Here is a 12,730-nt window from a genome sequence, read left to right as displayed (position 1 = left end):
TTGCTTCACTGGAACATTATTTTGGGGTTCTTTTGAAAACCACTGAGAAAACCACTTCAGAAAACTGTCATGATTTAGAAGACATTTGTAGAATCGTCTTCAGATCTAAATGTTAAAAAATGTTTTTCAAAATGGTGAAAAAGAAAAAGAAAAAGGCAAAGTAGTTTATGGATAAGTGGTTTAGCATTGTCTTCCACTCCCCCCCCCCCCCCCACCCCCCCCCCACACACCCCACCCCGAAGGGCCCAAAACTAATCCTAAAACAGGAAAAGTACCTTAAAAGCATCTCAACTCTACTGAAGCCACAGCATTGACTGTGCAAATCATGTGTTGATTTTGACAGCAAATTTTGATTTTATAGTTTATAGTCATAGTCTCTTGAATAGTTTTCAATTAGTTTTAGTAACAGTTTAGTCACCTGGAATGTCTTTAGTGTTAGGGCAGATTTTAGTCGACTTAATCTGCAGGTGATTTAGTCGACTAAAATGTATTTTGGAGGGCCTTGATGTCCATCGTGATGGCTGATTTTACACTTGCTGAAAATAGCAGGTCTACAAAATCCTAACATTTTAGTGTAGTTTTTATTTGTCGACGAAATTGTCAATATATATTTAGTCTTAGCTAAATTAAATTAGCTTAGTTTTCATTTAGTTTGTGAAAGTGAAAAAAGCTAGTCGACGGACATCTTCCGCCACAGTATTAGTCGACGAAATTAACACTGGTGCAAACGAGGGTGCATTTTGTTCCGTTATCATCACACTCACAGAAACAACCACAGAAACAGGCACGAGTTTGAACCACTAACGATCGGTCGTTTGAACCAACCTGTCAAACTTTAGACATGGAAAAAAAAACAGTCACTGGCCCATTTTGGGGTAACGTCCTAGTACAGTGGGGGTACCTTTCGTTTTTTCCTCCAGGTCAAATTGGGCCCTCTGGGTTTTCCTAGGTACCTCTGGGTAACATCGACGCCCACTGCAGTGGGCCCAGAAGAAGAGATTGAAAGTGTGTCCCCAAACCAAATAATTGGCAAATCACTAACATGTTATTGATAACATTAATATATATATATATATATAAAAAAAATAATATGTAAAAGAAAAAAAAGAAAGAAAATAAGTAATGTCGTTAGTTCCATTGATCCAAGCTGGAACACAATAACTTTTGATTGATTGATCGATTGATAAGTCAAATAAACATGCTTTGAAAACGCACGCGGCCCCACCTACCTACCTATACACCTGACCACTCAAGCTTAGGGCGGACCAATGCTCACCAATGCTTTTTGAGATTTTCCAATCGGGGGCCCTGATCTAGAAAAAGGTTGGGGAACCGCTGTGACCTCTCTCCTCACGAAAAAAAAAACAAATCGATAAAATCACCAGAAAAATTAAAATCAAAAAGTGGAGAAAAAAATAAATCCAGTTCCAACAGTCCAACATTATATCTGATGTATACTTGGTTACGGCATGTGACAACAGCGCGTAAACCAAAGTACAATCATGCCCTTATTAGGACAACCAACGCCTGCATGGCATTCTTTTTTTAACACACAAAACGGGGCAGTGGCGTTCGCTCCCCTCCTCCCAAAAAGTGGATTCTTTTTTGCAGTTTGCTTGCATGGCTGGGCTGGCCTGGCTGGCAGCCTCCCTCCTATCACCAGGGCTTCTTCAGTAGCCTCTATACAAAGCAACGCTGTATTATAAGGGATTTGTGGGGTATGATCAGATCTGCGTGGCAGTAGGTGGTGGTGGTGCATACATGTGTCCCCCGGGGCGGGGCGGGGTGGGTGTATAAGGCTGGGGTGTCATCAGATCTGCGTGTGGTGGTGCATGTGTCCGGGAGGGGTGTAAGGCGGCGGCGCGGGGTTGGGTTTGATGCCTCGGCTCTTCATGTAGGAGATGAACTGGTCAGGGATCTCGGCCAGCACGTCCTTGGCCAGCCGCGCCATGCTCAGGACGTGGTTGCCTGTCCGGTCCATGTAGTCTCGGAAGGGGACGAACTGTGTTCGGGTAAATGCAGAGAAATATAGTATAAGAGAGTATAGTGGCGACACTATTGAGACCTGGAAAATAAATCCCAGTTCATTTTCCCTCATAGACTTTTCAGAAAGTATTTATTTAAAGACGTTTACGCCGCGGACAAAGCCAACTCTTGTCGTGACAAATCATGACAATAAACACAATGTTTTGGGCCGAAAAAATTATTAGAAAGTATAAAAAAAACGGCAGGTTACAACACTTTTTTTTTTGCTGTTTTTCTTCTTTGTAATTATTTTTTTGGTCCAAAATATTGTGTTTGTTGTCATGATTTGTCACGACTCGAGTTGGCTTCGTACGACGCTTAAACGGTCTTTAAATAAATACTTTTTGAAATGTCTATGAGGAAAAATGCATTGGGATTCATTTCCTGGGCCTGGCGTCGCCATGAAAGGGGGCGGGACTGCGACGCTCTATAGCGTTGACTCCCATTTTAACAATGGGAGTCAACGCTTGGAAACATTAGTGGGAATAATGTTCTTCATGCTTCATTCTTCAGAATGTTGTTGTACTTTCAATAAAATCAACACATATTCAATAAATTGAATTCAAGCTCAAGTGATGCATCTCAGTATCTCTACCTGCTGTGCGCTTCATGCACTTAATGCGTCTTGGATTTTATGTTGTAAAGCAGGGGTTCTCAACCCGTGGGTCGCGACCCCTCAGGGGGTCGCCAAATTATTTTAGGGGGTCCCCAAATTATTTTCAAAAAAAAAGAAGAAAAAAAAGATTTATTTTTCAATTTTATTTTCACTTTTTTTCAAAAATAGCAGACCTACAAGCTCGTAGCGCGCCACTCGGTGGCGCGCTATGAGCTTGTAGATCTGCTATTTTTCAATAGCTAAATTATAACAATGCTTAAAATACCAAAAGGGGTTCCCGCCCAAAATGGTTTAAGGTTATTGTAGCAGTCAATTTATATTGGGGGTCGGGAGGGGGCGGGGCGGGGGTCCTGAGACATTGCCAAAGCATTTCCGGGGGTCCCCGGCCAAAAACGTTGAGAACCCCTGTTGTAAAGGACATTCACCTGAACGATGTCTCTCTCTGCAAGCTTCCCTCTGGACGAGATCCTGATGTCATCACCGTCCAACTCCACCATGGCTGGAAAACACACATGTTACAATACTGAGGACATCAAATATTTTAACCTTAACCTTAAAGCCTGGTTCATACTGCAGATCTACAAGCTCACAACATGTTGCACAATTATGTTTGGTATATATGCGACAGCCCTATAGAGCACCGAAGTCTGACGTCACTTTCAGTAGAGGGCACCAACACACAGGTTTATAGGTTTTTTATTTGTATTGAAATCTCCATAGGGCGATTTTATGTCGCTTCATATAAGAACTGTGTTTGAAAAATAAACCGACCACCCCGGCGTTTCTGTCAGGGGAGTGGCTGTGCGTCGTTAATGATGTCCATTCATATTTGATACAGCCAGTTTCTAGAGAAAATGGCATTAATGTGACCGCAAAAGCCTTGAAACTACATATGAATGCAATGTCGCTGAGTATATACGTCACGCCCAGCTGTCAACATATTGCGTTCCTGAGATTCCTCGTTGACGTAAGCTCAGCTGGTGGTGACTCGACTCGTACTAACCACGATACATTATATATCAATAAAATAAAAATAAAAATAAACGTAATTAACGTTCAGTTTCTGTTGTGCGACGGGCTGCGGGCAGAAGCAGCATACCCGGAAATGTAGTCTCTGGGTTGTTTGGCTCGTTTCTAACGCTTATTTTGTTACTCTTTGGGTATATTTGTACATTTCCACCTTCAGTCGATGTTTCATATCCATATGAGTGAAAAGGCCGGGGTGATCGGTTTATTTTTCAAACACAGTTCTTATATGAAGCGACATAAAATCGCCCTATGGAGATTTCAATACAAATAAAAAACCTATAAACCTGTGTGTTGGTGCCCTCTACTGAAAGTGACGTCAGGACTTTGGTGCTCTATAGTGCACAGAATAAATCAGGCATATCTCTAACCCTGACCCTTACAAATTATATATGCCCAAATCCTAACCCTAACCTCAATGAATCTTTTCCTAATTGGAAGAGTCTACGTCAGGAAATCCTTTTCAACCATGAAACAATTTCTCTTCCTCACAATGAGTGCACGCACGCACGCACGCACGCACGCACGCACGCACGCACGCACTCGGTGCCGCGCTATGAGCTTGTAGATCTGCTTTTTTTCAACAGCTAAAGTATAACATAATGCTTAGGGGTTCCCGCCCAGAATGGGTTAAGGTCGAGCAATACTTGTACCCTCGACACTACAAAGGCATCAAGTAACCCATTTAGGATGGGAACGCATTTGTGTCGCTTTAGCGATTAAAGGACCACTTCACCACTTTTCAACTTCTCTTCCTATAATTGGTCCTAACTAATAAAATACCACCATTTTTTCCTACTCAGTCTGTGTCTCATAGGAAGGCTGTGGGCAGTTCAGAAACCCGTCCACCAGTGACATCATCGATGGTGAATCCAAGCTAATAGAAACGGCAGGCTTTCTTTTCCTGAAAAGTTGCAATGCAAAAGTTGAAGCCATCGTTCTCACGATAATAAAAATCTAAATATATTTTAAAACAAATCTTGTTTAACAAAAAATCTGCCTAATGATGATGTCAATGGTGGACGGGTGTCCGAACTTCCCAAAGCCCTCCTATGAGACACAGACTGAGTAGGAAAAAATGGTGGTGTTTTATCATGAACATTAGTGAGGACCAATTATATGAAGAGATGTTGAAAAGTGGTGAAGTGGTCCTTTAAACACTTTAACCGTTTTTTTTTAAACGTAGAAAAATAGCAGATGTTCAAGCTGAGCTACGAGCTTGTAGATCTGGCATTTTTTGAAAAATCGTGAAAATGTGGCGCAAATCTTTGAATATTATATTCTTTCACAGCAACATTTTTTAACTGATATCTTTGCTCCTGGAGGGGGGGGGGGGGGGGGGTCCCTGGAACAACATATTTTCAGATGAGGGTCCGTGGCCAAATACAGATAATTCTGGGGGTTCTTGACATGAATAAGGTTGACTGACATAGAAACATGTTTTTTTTTTTCAGAAGACTGTTTTTGAATCGGCCTCATGTCTATGGGTTAAACAGCTGAGTGCAATTAAAGTATTTAGACCTGAGGACGATTCTACAAATGTCTTCTAAATCATGACAGTTTTCTGAAAAACCTATGTTTCTATATGTCAGTAGTTCTCAAACTATTTCATGTCAAGGACTCATAGAATTATATGTATTTGGCCGCCGACCCCCATCTCAAAATATGCTGTTCCAGGGACCCCAAAACGTTCGCTCTGAAAGAATATATATTCAAAGATTTGTGCCACATTTTCACGATTATTCAAAAATAGCAGACCTACAAGTGCATCGTGCGGCACTCGGTGCCGTGCTATGAGCTTGTAGATCTGCTATTTTTCAATAGCTAAAGTATACCATAATGCTTAAAACACCAACAGGGGTTCCCGCCAAGAATGGATTAAGGCAGAGCAATACTTTGTACCCTCGACACTACAAAGCCATTATTGACCTCAGACAGTTCTTCTATACGATGATGTGTATGTTCTGTCGAACCCGAGGCCTTCTCTGATGAACACAATTGAGTTAGTTAATTGCCTCCCAAGTGTTTCTCACAATAACAGGCCAACAGGCTCTGACTTGCATCCATTAAAAAAAAGTAAATCATTAACTTGTAGTTTATGTGGACGGTAGAAAAAAAAGAAAACGTGATCAAATTGCAGAGTGTATACGTGCGGTCTTTTGATCGGTTTTCTCGGCCGCACTGATTGGACAGTACGTGCTGCCCGCCGCCCTAAATCATGCATGTCATAGGAGTCGACGCGACCATGAATAAATCACTGGGGTTTGAAGTGAGGACAGTGACAGAAGCTGACATGCACCAGAATGAGGACAGTGACAGAAGCTGACATGCACCAGAATGAGGACAGTGACAGAAGCTGACATGAAGTGAGGACAGTGACAGAAGCTGACATGAAGTGAGGACAGTGACAGAAGCTGACATGAAGTGAGGACAGTGACAGAAGCTGACATGAAGTGAGGACAGTGACAGAAGCTGACATGAAGTGAGGACAGTGACAGAAGCTGACATGAAGTGAGGACAGTGACAGAAGCTGACATGAAGTGAGGACAGTGACAGAAGCTGACATGAAGTGAGGACAGTGACAGAAGCTGACATGAAGTGAGGACAGTGACAGAAGCTGACATGCACCAGAATGAGGACAGTGACAGAAGCTGACATGCACCAGAATGCCTTTAGAATTATTCATTTCTTTACAGTGGTGCAGGCCTGCAGGGGGGAAAAGTACTGGTTACTTAAAGGGACACTTCACCCTTTTGGCAAAAAAAATAAATATGTTATCCCATTTAGGCCTGACCACAAAAATTAAAAAAAATATTCTAAATCCTCCAGTTTTCTGAAATTAATATTTTCACGATTTTTCAAAAAATAGCAGACCTACAAGCTCGTCGCGCGCCACTGGGTGCCGCGCTATGAGCTTGTAGATCTGCTATTTTTCTATAAAGTATAACATAATGCTTTAAAACACCAAAAGGGGTTCCCGCCCCGAAATGGCTTCATCGTCTAGTAAAATGTCAACCCTGTTACAGTGTACAGTAGTGAAGTTTCCTTACCGTCAAACTCCGCCTGGCCGACTCCCACTATGATGATGGACATGGGCAGCTTGGCACCCTGCGGACATTCCAACAAGAAGTTATAGTGTCAGTCGTACCAGCTCGTTAGCATGTTATAGTGTCAGTCGTCAGCTCGTTAGCATGTTATAGTGTCAGTCGTCAGCTCGTTAGCATGTTATAGTGTCAGTCGTCAGCTCGTTAGCATGTTATAGTGTCAGTCGTCAGCTCGTTAGCATGTTATAGTGTCAGTCGTCAGCTCGTTAGCATGTTATAGTGTCAGTCGTCAGCTCGTTAGCATGTTATAGTGTCAGTCGTCAGCTCGTTAGCATGTTATAGTGTCAGTTGTACCAGCTCGTTAGCATGTTATAGTGTCAGTCGTCAGCTCGTTAGCATGTTATAGTGTCAGTCGTACCAGCTCGTTAGCATGTTATAGTGTCAGTCGTCAGCTCGTTAGCATGTTATAGTGTCAGTCATCAGCTCGTTAGCATGTTATAGTGTCAGTCGTACCAGCTCATTAGCATGTTATAGTGTCAGTCGTCAGCTCGTTAGCATGTTATAGTGTCAGTCGTACCAGCTCGTTAGCATGTTATAGTGGCAGTCGTACCAGCTCGTTAGCATGTTATAGTGTCAGTCGTCAGCTCGTTAGCATGTTATAGTGTCAGTCGTCAGCTCGTTAGCATGTTATAGTGTCAGTTGTACCAGCTCGTTAGCATGTTATAGTGTCAGTCGTACCAGCTCGTTAGCATGTTATAGTGTCAGTCGTCAGCTCGTTAGCATGTTATAGTGTCAGTCGTCAGCTCGTTAGCATGTTATAGTGTCAGTTGTACCAGCTCGTTAGCATGTTATAGTGTCAGTTGTACCAGCTCGTTAGCATGTTATAGTGTCAGTCGTACCAGCTCGTTAGCATGTTATAGTGTCAGTTGTACCAGCTCGTTAGCATGCAGCTATATCTCTCCGTCTTTCATCCCAGAGACACATAATGGGACAAGTTATATCAGCCTGAAATACCTGAAAACATAGCGACACTTGCAGTCTGTGCAGTAACTAACTTTGAAGTCCTTTCAAAAAGCGCATGCTGTCGTATATATTCTCGAACGTGTACAGACGAGAGAACGGAGCACAATCATTCCTGATTTAATAACTCCTCTTGGATCCAGACACCAGACACTCCCTATTGTGGGTCGCAGATCGATTTTTTTTTTAGTCAGATTCAAATCGAATCGTGGGACACCCAAAGATTCACAGCCCTATATAGAACAGAATAGATGCTTCCATTAGCCCTTTCTTCCAGAGTATAGTCCCTAGACTCCCAGAACTCGTATGAGGGAAACTTTCCAAAAGAAAAGTCGGGGGGTGAAAAAAGCAGCCTCGCTGAAAAGGAAAGGCTATAGGAGCAGCCCAGCAGCCCAGCGGACCAATAGGAGCAGCCCAGCAGCCCAGCAGCCCAGCGGACCAATAGGAGCAGCCCAGCAGCCCAGCAGCCCAGCAGCCCAGCAGCCCAGCAGCCCAGCGGACCAATAGGAGCAGCCGGGCAGCCCAGCAGCCCAGCAGCCCAGCAGCCCAGCGGACCAATAGGAGCAGCCCAGCAGCCCAGCAGCCCAGCAGCCCAGCGGACCAATAGGAGCAGCCCAGCGGACCAATAGGAGCAGCCCAGCAGCCCAGCAGCCCAGCGGACCAACAGAAAGATGATGGATGTTTGTGATTTCTGTTTATCAGAGCTCACTCCCCCCCACCGATCCCCTCCTGACGTTTACGGTCCCCAAATCCAATTTTGTTGCCTGTATCTCTCCCTCCCTCCCTCCCTCCCTCCCTCCCTCTCCTCCCTCTCCTCCCTCCCTCCCTCTCCTCCCTCCCTCCCTCCCTCTCCTCCCTCTCCTCCCTCCCTCCCTCTCCTCCCTCTCCTCCCTCTCCTCCCTCACTGCCTCCCTCCCTCCCTCCCTCCCTCCCTCTCCTCCCTCCCTCTCCTCCCTCCCCTCCCTCCCTCCCTCCCTCTCTCTCTCTCTCTCTCTCTCTCCCTCCCTCCCTCCCTCCCTCCCTCCCTCCCTCCCTCTCCTCCCTCCCTCCCCTCCCTCTCCTCCCTCCCTCCCTCCCTCCCTCTCCTTCCTCCCTCCCTCCCTCTCTCCCTCTCCTCCCTCCCTCTCTCCCTCTCCTCCCTCCCTCCCCTCCCTCTCCTCCCTCCCTCCCCTCCCTCTCCTCCCTCCCTCCCTCTCCTCCCTCCCTCTCCTCCCCCCCTCCCTCTCCTCCCTCCCTCCCTCCCTCCCTCCCTCTCCTTCCTCCCTCCCTCCCTCTCTCCCTCTCCTCCCTCCCTCCCTCCCTCCCTCTCCTCCCTCCCCTCACTCCCTCCCTCCCTCCCTCCCTCCCTCCCTCCCTCTCTCCCTCTCCTCCCTCCCTCCCTCTCCTCCCTCCCTCCCTCTCTCCCTCTCCTCCCTCACTCCCTCCCTCTCCTCCCTCCCTCCCCTCCCTCCCTCCCTCCCTCCCTCCCTCTCCTTCCTCCCTCCCTCTCTCCCTCTCCTCCCTCCCTCTCCTCCCTCCCTCCCTCCCTCTACTCCCTCCCTCCCTCCCTCTCCTCCCTCCCTCCCTCCCTCCCTCCCTCTCCTCCCTCCCCTCACTCCCTCCCTCTCCTCCCTCCCTCCCTCCCTCACTCCCTCTCAATCGCTGACAACAGCAGTATGCCGTCTTGGGAGATATCAGGGCCAAAACATTCAGCAATATTAACCACTTAAGGCCAATAGGCTTAAGGCCACTTAAGGCCACTTAAGGCCGATAGGCTACGGTCCGTCACATGGCAGTATGTGACGAGTGAGATAATTCAGCCTTCGTCAAGTCCCGCCCGTGGTCTTCACACCCATTGGTTGCCATTTGGTGGTTGGACAAAAATCCTCTCTCTCTCCATCCACTACCATTGAAATAAGGTGTTTTTCTAGTTGCTTCGTATTGATATTCTGTGCGTTCAATTCTTATTTTAAACGTGGTGAGAAGGAACATCACAGGTTGCAGCACGGTGACTGCAGGGACATGTAATTGGCCGCCAACCCCCCATCTGAAAATATGTAGTTCCAGGGACCCCTCAGAAGCAAAGATTTGAGTTAAAAAAAACATTCGCTCTGAAAGAAAATATATTCCAAGATTTGTGCCGCATTTTCACGGGTTTTTCAAAAATAGCAGACCTATACAAGCTCGCTATGAGCTTGTAGATCTGCTATTTTTCAATAGCTAAAGTACAACATAATGCTTAAAGCACCAAAATGTGGGGTTCCCGCCCAAAATGGATTAAAGTAAAGCTTATACAAAAAACAACCGGGAACACAGGATGCATTATGCAAACAGACACTTTTAAAAGCGAACAATATATTGCAAACATGACATCTCATTCAAGGACCATCGTCAGACAAGAGACAACGATGAAAGAGGTGCACTCTGTTTCACCGACAGAGGCCCACGAGGTCGAGGCGCCGGCGAGCGAGCTGAAGTCACCTTCAGCCGACTCAGCGCTGTCCGACTGTATGTCCCGATAGACACACAATCGTAAATCAACCACTTCTGCGTCTCGGTACCTTCGAGAACACCGCCTTGCGTTGGTAACAGGTATACGGTCGCCCCTTTTCCATCTCGCCCCACTACTCTACCTAGCTGTAAATAACAAACATAATTCATGTTGGTGATTATTTAAAAGGTATTATCATATTAATTTATCATTGTTAAGTTCACTCTGTATATCCACGGGCATAATAGCATGATGATGCCATTACAAAACATGGGCTACATGGAAGAAATGTGATTAATAAAACGAAATTAACTGCTAGAAGGTTCTAAATTAACTTAATTAAGCAGTCACCGTCTCTGTGACATGTTGTTCTTTCTAAATGTTACAGAGTGTAGAGATCGACTACTACGCAATCAAATAAATCTGTATAAAAGATAATTTCAGATTTCAGAGAGGGAGGGAAATACTAAATTAACTACATTAAAAACATTGCGGGGGCGAGTTGGTAAAGGGGCGAGCAGTCTGGTATTCCTTGCATTGCCCTCTACTACTCTACCGTTGAGTTAAAGGGGCGAGCAGTCTGGTATTCCTTGAATTGCCCTCTAATACTCTACCGTTGAGTTGGTAAAGGGGCGAGCAGTCTGGTATTCCTTGCATTGCCCTCTACTACTCTACCGTTGAGTTGGTAAAGGGGCGAGCAGTCTGGTATTCCTTGCATTGCCCTCTACTACTCTACCGTTGAGTTGGTAAAGGGGCGAGCAGTATGGTATTCCTTGCATTGCCCTCTACTACTCTACCGTTGAGTTGGTAAAGGGGCGAGCAGTCTGGTATTCCTTGCATTGCCCTCTAATACTCTACCGTTGAGTTGGTAAAGGGGCGAGCAGTCTGGTATTCCTTGCATTGCCCTCTAATACTCTACCGTTGAGTTGGTAAAGGGGCGAGCAGTCTGGTTTCCTTGCATTGCCCTCTACTACTCTACCGTTGAGTTGGTAAAGGGGCGAGCAGTCTGGTATTCCTTGCATTGCCCTCTAATACTCTACCGTTGAGTTGGTAAAGGGGCGAGCAGTCTGGTATTCCTTGCATTGCCCTCTACTACTCTACCGTTGAGTTGGTAAAGGGGCGAGCAGTCTGGTATTCCTTGCATTGCCCTCTACTACTCTACCGTTGAGTTGGTAAAGGGGCGAGCAGTCTGGTATTCCTTGCATTGCCCTCTAATACTCTACCGTTGAGTTGGTAAAGGGGCGAGCAGTCTGGTATTCCTTGCATTGCCCTCTACTACTACTCTACCGTTGAGTTGGTAAAGGGGCGAGCAGTCTGGTATTCCTTGCATTGCCCTCTACTACTCTACCGTTGAGTTGGTAAAGGGGCGAGCAGTCTGGTATTCCTTGCATTGCCCTCTACTACTCTACCGTTGAGTTGGTAAAGGGGCGAGCAGTCTGGTTTCCTTGCATTGCCCTCTAATACTCTACCGTTGAGTTGGTAAAGGGGCGAGCAGTCTGGTTTCCTTGCATTGCCCTCTACTACTCTACCGTTGAGTTGGTAAAGGGGCGAGCAGTCTGGTATTCCTTGCATTGCCCTCTAATACTCTACCGTTGAGTTGGTAAAGGGGCGAGCAGTCTGGTATTCCTTGCATTGCCCTCTACTACTACTCTACCGTTGAGTTGGTAAAGGGGCGAGCAGTCTGGTATTCCTTGCATTGCCCTCTACTACTCTACCGTTGAGTTGGTAAAGGGGCGAGCAGTCTGGTATTCCTTGCATTGCCCTCTACTACTCTACCGTTGAGTTGGTAAAGGGGCGAGCAGTCTGGTTTCCTTGCATTGCCCTCTAATACTCTACCGTTGAGTTGGTAAAGGGGCGAGCAGTCTGGTTTCCTTGCATTGCCCTCTACTACTCTACTACCCTCTACCCTCTACTACTCTACCGTTGATTACACATGGTCAAGAAAATGAACGCTCCTTTTCTTCAATCTGACCAAATTCAATTCGTGTGGTAGCCTATACATTCTCTGCTTACTGTGTTCAATTCGTGTGGTAGCCTATACATTCTCTGCTTACTGTGTTCAATCCGTGTGGTAGCCTATACATCCTATCCGTGTGGTCGCCTATACATTCTCTGCTTACTGTGTTCAATCCGTGTGGTAGCCTATACATTCTCTGCTTACTGTGTTCAATCCGTGTGGTAGCCTATACATCCTATCCGTGTGGTCGCCTATACAATCTCTGCTTACTGTGTTCAGGCCAAGTTGAAGTGTAGAAGTGAACCCACAAGCACTGCGCAAAAAGCATGGAATACGGATGTGTATATTACAGGAAACTCCTGTTAAACTTTCCAACAAACTCCGGTAAACTCCCCAATTGTACCATATATAATATATTCATATATGCATATCACACCTATTTTAGCTACTCTTCACTGGCTCCCTGTGAGCTACAGAATTGATTTTAAGATTTTATTGATTACTTTTAAAGCTCTACATGGTCTAGCTCCCATTTATATAACAGACTTGCTGAAACCCCATAACCCTGTGAG

At 45.7% G+C, this 12,730-nt stretch overlaps 1 protein-coding gene across 1 annotated transcript; it reads right to left on the bottom strand.

Moving 5' to 3' along the window:
* Positions 1-1,810: 1,810 nt before the first annotated feature.
* On the bottom strand, positions 1,811-10,216 carry LOC306918819 (copine-8-like; the record flags this gene model as incomplete). The annotated part of the gene is made up of 4 exons (XM_079531677.1): positions 1,811-2,002; positions 3,067-3,140; positions 6,718-6,775; positions 10,148-10,216. Coding segments are annotated over 4 exons (393 nt in total), but the record flags the coding sequence as incomplete, so codon positions are not given.
* Between the last annotated feature and the right edge of the window lie 2,514 nt (positions 10,217-12,730).

Source organism: Electrona antarctica (genome assembly GCF_951216825.1).
Source record: "Electrona antarctica genome assembly, contig: scaffold_258, whole genome shotgun sequence".
NCBI lineage: Eukaryota > Metazoa > Chordata > Actinopteri > Myctophiformes > Myctophidae > Electrona > Electrona antarctica.
This window is presented reverse-complemented; position numbering and strand designations above follow the sequence as displayed.